Genomic DNA, 9,183 nt, shown 5'->3' with positions numbered 1-9,183 from the left:
GCCACTAGTTGTCTCATCGTTAATCATTTGCAAATTCATGTGTAAGAGTAAAATACAGTGCGTTCTGCATTGTTTTCATCAATCTTATTATATTATTTGAGGAATGAAAAGTAAAAACAGGAACTGAAAACAAGACACAAGCCTCTCATCTGCTGGGAGCCATGGACGTGTTGTTGTCCACAGACTCACATTCCACATGAGACGATTCCACAAGAAGAACTTTCAGCAGCTCTGGAATTTCCTCCTGAATGAATCTTGAAGAAACTTATTTTAGTTCAGAACTTCTGAAGTAAACTAATCTCTGCATGAAGCTCTATCTGTTCTCTACCTCCTCGTTTTATTATCCCCCTTTTCCTCAGATGAATAAACGTCCTTTCAGTTTCCTTCTACCTTCTAATCTTCAGCCACCACATTCAGACTCAGGAAGTTTTTCTCCTTCATTCAATCCCTCGGTGCCTCCTCCTCCTCCTCATCTTTCATCCTGTCCTCTTCCCGTCCTGTTGTCCTTCTCTTCGTCTCGTCTGCTTACCTTTCATCCGCCTCTAATTTTTCATTTGACTCATTTCATTAGTGTCTCTCTCTCTCTCTCTCTCAATCAGTTCCTTTTTCACATTTCTCTTCATTTGTCATGCTATTCACGCTAAAAGCCCCCAAAAGTCATTATTTGCTTTACATGAAAAATGCCTGAGTGTTGAGATGTCCTTGATCAGGCTGCACTTTCAGCACCAACAGGCAATTTGTTTCCCTCGCGCTTGAAAGGTTTCCCTACTGAATTTTAATATTTTCTTTCTCCACACACATCTCTCCTGTCTGCTGAAAAAAACAGTGATAATGCAGCCTTGTACTTGTCCTTTTAAGTCATAAGCTGCTTTCAGATTTTCAATGATCTCCGAACTTCACAAATATCCGACTGAGAGCCTTCGGACTCTCTGCGAACTCCCTCCAGCCAGTCGTCTAGTAAAAAGTCAGGAGAAGGTTGAGAAATTTAAATCCTTGATACCCACTGTGCCGATGGAGGTGGTGGATGAAGTGTCTTAGTCCACAAAACACTTCTGGAGTCTCAGGGGTCAAACAGTGTTGCAGCCAAATCAAATGAAATTGAAGTAACTGTTGACTCCTGATGAATGATGAAGGTCGCACATGTAGAAGACGCGGATGAAGATGTCACAAGGTCTTTCTGTGATGAGGGCCGATGTGCTGCAAACAAGAACATGTGATCATAACAGGATTCACACGTCACATCCTTCTTCTACTTCTCTGGACATCCTCCGGAGGTCGTCTCTAAAGAGAGGAGGCAGGATTTCTGATCAATGCTGCGGCCGGCCACCAGGGGGTGATCAAGATATTCAGGCTTCACTTTCGGGGAGCCGTCACGTCGTCCATCTTTATAACGTATACTGATACAGGGCATTTAAACATATATGAGTGTATGATGCTTAATAACATGAACATTGCAAACACAACATTACACAATTCAGTATTGATATAGTGACTACATTCATTTTCAGTAAACACAAACATCTCCTTTACAAAAGTAACAATAACTCGTGTCATTCACCTTCATCCATTTCAGAACACGATTCTTTTTTGTGCTGGATTGAATTTAACTCATGAAGGGTCTGAAAATATATAAAATAAAAGTGTTTCAGAGAAAAAAGCTGAACAAAGATGTAAATACATCTCCATCCTTCTTTGGAAATGACATATCCTCCTAACGCCACAGAACCAGGTTTTTACTTTATGTGCAGAAAGGCTCATTTTCCAAGCTCAGCAGACAGGAGGTGATGATGCATGGAAAGTGCTGTGTCTTCTTAATGCTTTAAATATATATATATATATAAACATATATATATATATATATATCTTGATTTTTTCTTCTGAACCTTTTTCTGCTAGTACTGAAAAATGTCAATTTGTTTATTTCTTCATGTTAGTATTGATAATTGCTGTGTACTACGTATTAGATTATGTTGGTCAAAGGTCAAGGTCACATAGACCTCACATGACTCTGGAAAGAAAAAGTACGTCCACAGAAATAGCTTTGATTGCTGGAGGTATACAACGTACATATTCACATAAAGATTTGTTCAATGAGCGTGAATATAAGGTATTTCTATATGTACATTTAGTTTTTTCTATATATGAATTTTTGAAAAGTCAACTTTTATATTTTGTAATTTTAGCATTTGAAGACTTTTGTACTTTAAACACTGGCAAATCAAAGCTTTAATGAAACTTAAAATACATTTTGGTTTATAAACATTGATGAGCATCATTTTCCCGTTGAAGTTTGTTGAGGAAGAGTAAATCTAACCGATGCAGCCTACACGACGTCTCTATCAGAGCAGTTACAGATTGTTTTTGCAGAATCCTGGAGGAGCTTATGTACAAAGGAGGAAGAATATAAATAATTCACACTTTCCTTTCTGTTTCTAGTCGCTCAGGATCCTACTTCAAGTGGTGGAAAGGTCACGAGCAGAGACACATCCCTGAATCACCAGCGCCGGGCTCATGCAGCTGCAGCCGAGACCATCTCATTGAAACTGTTGAAACCACAGCACTTCCTGTACAATGACATGTTTTTTTTTTCACATCAGCAGAACTGACACCTTTGAAAAACAACATGGCTCAGATGCAGTGCAGGAGAAATGCTGCAGAGTGTTGTGCGGTGTGTTATCTGTGATCTGCACTCAACTCCACTGTTGGATTCACTGCAAATACAACACGGCGAATAAATCACCTTAAACTAATGTTTTAAAAAATGTTGACAGGGCATTTCTTCATTTACAACTGCAGCAACCCCCCCCCCCCCCCCCCCCCCCGCCCCCCCTCCCCCGCCTGCCAAAACACCATTCGCAGCAGCAGATGTGAGTAATGTCTTTTCTGCACGAGGTCGACTCTGTGGAGGAGCTGAGGAGGTGACACACGCCGCAGGTGTGAACAAAACCGAATTCCTCGTTCAAGCCCGAAGTTGATTTAAGCCGAGGAGAAATGTTTCAACATGCCTGAAGTCGGAAATGCCTCACACACACACACACACACACACACACACACACACACACACACACACACTCCTCTGCTCTCTCTCTCACTTTGCAGTGACATCCAGAGAGAGGTGCATCCGTCTGCTAAGGGAAATGATTCTGTCCACTTGGTACGTCCCAGACACGATTTTACAAAATACACAACTATTCACTGCCACGCTGAGCTTTTTAGGTTCGATATCTTCTCAGGGTTTCAACTCAAAGACGGAAAGTCTCACATCCTCTAATCTGGAAATTTGAAGTAAGCACGACAAAGGTCAGGGAAACAGCGAAAAACAGAAGAACAGGATTCCAAGTGATCCACACTCTCAGTTTTCCTGATGGCTGAGAGGATTCAAATCAAGCGTTTGGTTTGGACAAAGCAAAAAGGAGCCAACAATGTCGTGTTTATCTCTGGAGTTAAACACATTTTGAACGAATGCTCCCGGTGAATATTTAGCTTCAGCATGATGCAGCTGAAAAGTTTGCCACCGTATAAAACCCACAAACTTGTTGTTCCCTTAATGTGACCGTGGGAACCTTAAGGATATCTCCTCGTCAGAAGTGCATGACTGAGAAGAAACTTTGAAACCACACTGTGAGAACAAAATGTCGCCCTGACCTCAATGTGTGTTTCTCGAATTTTATTCTGGGTAATGCATTGTGTGGTCTTAAGAAGTATTGTATCAATTTGTGTGCTGAATCTAAGTTTGAAAAACAAAAAAAGTAAGGTGCTAATTCTATCCTTCCTGTGTGCGTTTATGTCCTGAAGGTTTATTTTTGGAAACCCATTACGTTTCATTAATTCAACCCTCCCCCCCCCCCCCGAGGTTTTCACCCCAGTCTGTTTTTTGTTCTTTTTATATAATTTCAAAGTCCTGCACAGATTTCCACTAAACTTGGAGGAGGGACGGGGCACGGGCCAAAAAGGAACATTACATTTAACTTTTTTTCATACATTTCCCAGAGAATCATTTATGGATCAAGATTAAACGAGTCAGGAATATTTAGGGGGCTGATATCTATGATTATTGGACCTTGGCCGTGGTCTACACTCTAGTACGTGTTGCTCTAGTTCTTTAAAGTTGCTTTAATGCCGTAAAAATTCAACTGTTTTACTGCATCATGATTCAGCCTCATCCAACTCTTCATTAAATCTAAATGATGTTTACACTGATGAAGTATTCAAACCCCTGATGACCGCTGTGTTTTGTTATGTCTGCAACATTCCACCCCCGGTGCATCATTTATAAACATGTAGCCTTCATGGGTCGTGTCCTTGAGAATTCATTAGGATTTGAAACGGAAACAAAACAAAGGCGATCCTGATTTAAATTAGAACTTTAGCTTTGATTTATTTTTCTTTCATGTAGGATTCAAGTGACTGGGCTGTAAACTTTGAATCTTTCTCCTCCACAGCCCACAATTGTGCCCCCCCCCCCCCCATCTCCTTCCTCCCATCGGCCTTTCATGTGAACGGGCTGCTAACTGCTGGCTCCATCTGAGCGCTCGTCCCCCTCCCGGGGCACTTAAGGTAGCATGAAGGGAGGTGTGTGGGGGGGGGGGCATGGGGCCAAATGGCTTCATAGGATTAGTAGCACTGCTCGCCATTGTCAAGGCTAGACCCCGACCACAATCAGCCCTGTAATATCCCGGCTTGTCCTCAATACACAACCTGAAGCTGCCAGGAAGGGACCTGTTTGTCTGCCCCCCCACAGGCACTTTGAAATTCTGCTCAGCCGTCCTTCAACTTGGACCTAAGCAGGAGACCAGGGAGGGAAGCCTTCATGCTTTCAGGACTGGTCTGTAGGCCGGAGCTGTGATCGTGTGTTGGAGACCGAGCAAAAAGGGGAAGTAGAGAAAATGAAAGATGGATTTTAATGATAAGAGATTTATGTTTTCATTAAATCTGACATCTCTTCAGGTCATCTTTACCTTCTCTCTGTGATTTCACCCCCAACGTCCCGGTAGCCAAAGTAAAAAACAAATAGACACCAACATTTACCCACAATGCCACATTTTGGGAACAGAGTGTGTGAACTTCACAACAAAAGGCCTCCAACATCAGGTAACACTCTTACCTGCCCCCCCCACACTCGGCCCATCCTGACGACACCCCCCTCAGCTGTTTAGACTCCGCCCTCTCTGCAATAACCAATCAAGTTCAAGGCCCGAACATCTCCAGGATAGAGACCCCTGATGGATCTGACTTCAGAGTTAGAACTTCTGACAACAAGGCAGCACTTTAGTCTCTGAACCTCAAGGATCCACTGGGAGGACACTGGGAGAACACTGGGGACAGAACATGCAACACTTCTCTGGTGAGTTTACGTCTCAGTATTTATCGTTTCTGTGTAGATACTGGATCTAGTGATGCACATAAGGAGAGACATTTAACGTAATAGTTTGTTTTTGGGCTGTTGGTCAATTTAATTCAGTCTTGCAAGATGCACTTGGTTATGAAGCATTAAAATAGTTATGTAGCTTTTTTTCCTTGGTTACATTCTTCCTTAAAAAGGATTTTCTTATTTTTATTATGCATTGAACAATTAGCAATTTCACTGTTTCGAAATGAATACAGAGAACAAGTTTTTCTATTCTGATCCCAACAGCACATAATACAATCTGTGCGCAGGGAGATATAATCTGGCTGCTTTGTAAGAACTGTTTTAAAACTCTAGACCTCCAGCTGCAGAACTGTTGAGATGTTTATTTTCCATTGTGTCCTCAGACTCTAAGTCGAACATGAGCGTGCCTCGATCCCCCCCAGCGTCCGACTCATACCAGCAGGGCAGCATCAGGATGATCCTGGAGAACGCAGACCTCTGGAAGTCCTTCGACCACATCGGAACAGAGATGATCATAACAAAGCATGGAAGGTAGGATGAGTCGCTTACTGAGCTGGGCATTAAGGATAATTCTGGCTTCTTGATAATAAAGTGTTGTATATATGTGAATAGTGTTGCAAAGCAAAGAGTTTGTTCATGCTCTACAGCTCCGTGTTCAAGGATCACAACAATTTGATTTCACTTGCAAAGAAAACATTTGAAACCTTCACTGGCTGAATGATTTTGTGTTTTTGTTTCAGGAGAGTGTTCCCCCACTGCAGCGTCAGCCTGACGGGGCTCCAGCCTTTTGCCAATTACATCGTCATGATGGACATGGTTCCTGTAGACAGCTTCAAATACAAGGTAAACACACGTGTGTATCATTGCACATCTTTAAATTCAGGGACTCAAAAGTGTGTGTTGGTAAAGAAGCAGCAGTTTGCTCTGCAGCCAGACTCGGCCCTCCCCACTGTGGGCCGACCCGCCTGCATATCAAAGCCTTTCATTGCTTCCTGTTTGTGCACTCACGGCTGGAGGCCCAATCAATTAGCATCCCTCCTTATTCACGATCGGTGAGTGAGGGGCAGTCGGCCAGCCACAGCCTCCTGCACCAACTGATGTGGCCCATTTGGTCACAAATACTGCTCTTAGCACACACTTGAAAACAATGAAGTACACTATAAAGGTTTTAAAGTACTGTAGGAGAGCTGTGAATGAGTTTACAAGGGAGGAGACTGGGGAGAACCAGGGATTTTTACGATTTATGTTAAAAAAATCTCATAAAAATCAAGGAGCAGAAAACAAGAGGCTCCTTGAACCCCCTGTGACCGAAGACCACAAAGAAGGTCCCTGTGATTAATGAGTAAAATAAAACATTTCCTCCACCATGAGAAAGAAAGAACCATGTTTCATGAAATTGATTAATCAAGTCTTGAGGTCTCAACACTCACCCTTGCATCCCTCCCCCAATGTCTCTGTAGTGGAAAAAGGATCAGTGGGAGGTCGCAGGGAAGGCAGAGCCCCAGCCCCCGTGTCGGACCTTCATGCACCCGGACTCCCCGGCCACAGGAAGTCACTGGATGAAGCAGTCGCTGTCTTTCCTCAAGGTGAAGCTCACCAACAACACCTTGGACCAGCACGGCCACGTAAGACACCACCCACGCTATCTTTAAATAATCATACCATGCTATTTATCCATCTGCATTGGGCTCACTCCACTCTTCCTTCTCCCTCATCAGATCATCCTGCACTCGATGCATCGCTACTTCCCCAGGTTCCATGTGATCCAAGCAGACAGTCCCTACACCGTCCGCTGGGGACCCTTCCAGACCTTCTCCTTCCCTGAGACCAGCTTCACTTCAGTGACGGCTTACCAAAACCCAAAGGTGCAGACCTACCCTCGAGAAACACACACAAACGTTTTAAGCAAATCTGCAACTGGCAGGTCACAGAAAAATATAAACAAAGATTAACAGGGAGGTATCTTCGTCTCTTTTAAGATCACCAAATTGAAGATTGACCACAACCCTTTCGCAAAGGGCTTCAGAGAGGGAGGCACCCACTCCCACGGCAAAAGGTAAGAATTCATTTGGATGCAGTCCAAAGCAACTCGGTGCTACTTTACACGTTTCTGTGAGTGTAACGCTGAGATTTAAATGTTTTATCTCGCCATAGGTGTCGGAATGGAAGCCCTCCTGCAAAGAGAGACAGGCTGGACAGGAAGGCTCTTTGTAGCACATCCCCAGGTACGTTTTTAATCAACCTACGCCAGCAGATACAAAGCCTGGGGGGATTATCTGGTATTTTCTGTAAGCAGAGTTCAAATGCCTCTGACATATCTGTGAGATCCCACATCAAACGTTGTATTTCCCTCTCAGACCTGCAGAGGATGCCCTCCACCTCTCAGTCGGTGCAGGCGGAGAAGGATGAGGCCTCCGTGCAGCCGTCACCGAAGGGGGGTCACCTCTCGGCCTGGGCGGTGGAGCAGGACCCGTCGGAGAGGCTCCACGCTGAGCCCCTGGAGCTGCACGAGTACGACTACAGCTGCGAAGAACAGATGGTGCCTGCGTCCGTGGCCCACCAGCCCTACAGGTCTGTGTTCAGACACCTAGGATGAGATGAAAATCCAATGAGGCTTAGTGCAGGGGGATCAAATATCAACTTATATAAAGCAGTAATACAAAAATGTATAAACCCTGTAGTAGGGCCAGGTTATGAAACTCAGGATGAAGTATTAAAATGAACCCAGACATCTCTTTCTTTCCTCCAGATCTGTGGATTTCGCCAGGTTCCCCTTCCCGTCCAACGATGTGGATCCAGCGCACCCCCTCGTCCACCCCCCTCCTCACACACTCTCCACAGTGGAGCATGGAGCCCAGCCACCACACACCTACCACCACCACCATCAGCACCACCACCACCACGGCAACACAGCGGACTGGAGCCAGTACCCCCTCTTCTCGTACTCCTGTTGGTGAACTTTGACCCTTTGCAAAGGGGACAGCGTCAATGGAGGATAATGTCACGAAGGCCTCGAAAAGAGTGAAGAAATACTTTTATTATGAGCGGACCAGAAACGGAACATGTGTACAAAGTATCACATATGTCCAGCACCTCATGTGTAACATAGGCAGAAATCAGGGTTTTCTAATATTAAGATTTATGTTCCTGCAAACTTGAGCTTTCACAGGTGTCTGTTGTAAATAGATGAACAGTATATAGATGACTGTGTGTTTTGAGACGTATATACTGTATATTAAGCGGTTTTCAGAAGGGAAATAAGTGAACAAATAGACTGTTGAGGTAAAGAGTCAAACATCAAGAGTTGTATTTTCTTAAAACAAAAATGACATTGCATTAAAAAACAGAAATTTGATTCAACATCATAACTGTGAACAGTTTTATTCCGACCGTTCGTCATGTATCAGTCATATTAACATCAAAAAGTGACATGGTTTCATATTCAGGTTTAGATGCTAAGGAAATAAACATCCCAAAAAATGGAGATGGAGAACGACATCCTGTCTGCTTCTATTTCCAAGTGTTAGGATCAGATTGAAGGACGCAGCTCGTCTGACTCATGCGATCCACTGAATACATTAAAATAAAAATGTCAACATCTGACCGTGAGTCAGAAACCCTTAAACCAATAATGTTTACAACCACGTCAGCAGCTCTGCAAAGGCTTTATTTAGGCACAGCAGCAGCATTGCTTTAGGCTAAATGCTAACTAGCTCTCAGTGAGCAGGTCTCGTGTCAGCCTAGTTTACTTAGCCTGCCAATTATCACTATAAATATATATAAAGTGCATAGAGGTTATTGTGCTTTATTTT

The 9,183-nt window shown here is 43.6% G+C and overlaps 1 protein-coding gene and 1 long non-coding RNA gene across 2 annotated transcripts; one reads left to right on the top strand and one right to left on the bottom strand.

Moving 5' to 3' along the window:
* Positions 1 to 581: 581 nt before the first annotated feature.
* LOC128424841 (uncharacterized) lies at positions 582 to 2,536 on the bottom strand. The gene is made up of 2 exons (XR_008333061.1): positions 1,559 to 2,536; positions 582 to 1,397 (listed from the first exon to the last, which is right to left on the bottom strand). It is a non-coding gene; the product is annotated as an uncharacterized LOC128424841 (long non-coding RNA).
* Positions 2,537 to 3,102: 566 nt separating this feature from the next.
* On the top strand, positions 3,103 to 8,695 carry LOC128424930 (T-box-containing protein TBX6L). Its single transcript, XM_053411377.1, has 10 exons — positions 3,103 to 3,154; positions 4,443 to 5,344; positions 5,755 to 5,902; positions 6,112 to 6,214; positions 6,832 to 6,996; positions 7,090 to 7,236; positions 7,351 to 7,427; positions 7,526 to 7,596; positions 7,729 to 7,942; positions 8,121 to 8,695. The coding sequence occupies exons 2-10, from the start codon at positions 5,329 to 5,331 to the stop codon at positions 8,326 to 8,328; spliced, it is 1,149 nt and encodes a 382-aa protein (XP_053267352.1). The 5' UTR covers positions 3,103 to 3,154; positions 4,443 to 5,328; the 3' UTR covers positions 8,329 to 8,695.
* The last annotated feature ends 488 nt before the right edge of the window (positions 8,696 to 9,183 follow it).

The sequence above is a fragment of the Pleuronectes platessa genome, chromosome 19 (assembly GCF_947347685.1).
Source record: "Pleuronectes platessa chromosome 19, fPlePla1.1, whole genome shotgun sequence".
Lineage (NCBI taxonomy): Eukaryota > Metazoa > Chordata > Actinopteri > Pleuronectiformes > Pleuronectidae > Pleuronectes > Pleuronectes platessa.
The sequence above is the reverse complement of the archived record's forward strand: the minus strand, read 5'-3'. Positions and strand labels throughout refer to the sequence as shown.

What these genes read in the sequence shown, in the direction of transcription:
- LOC128424930 (XM_053411377.1), top strand. An exon ending in TAGACAGCTTCAAATACAAG is followed by an intron (nt 6,215 to 6,831) that starts GTAAACACACGT and finishes ATGTCTCTGTAG; the next exon opens with TGGAAAAAGGATCAGTGGGA. An exon ending in CGGCTTACCAAAACCCAAAG is followed by an intron (nt 7,237 to 7,350) that starts GTGCAGACCTAC and finishes GTCTCTTTTAAG; the next exon opens with ATCACCAAATTGAAGATTGA.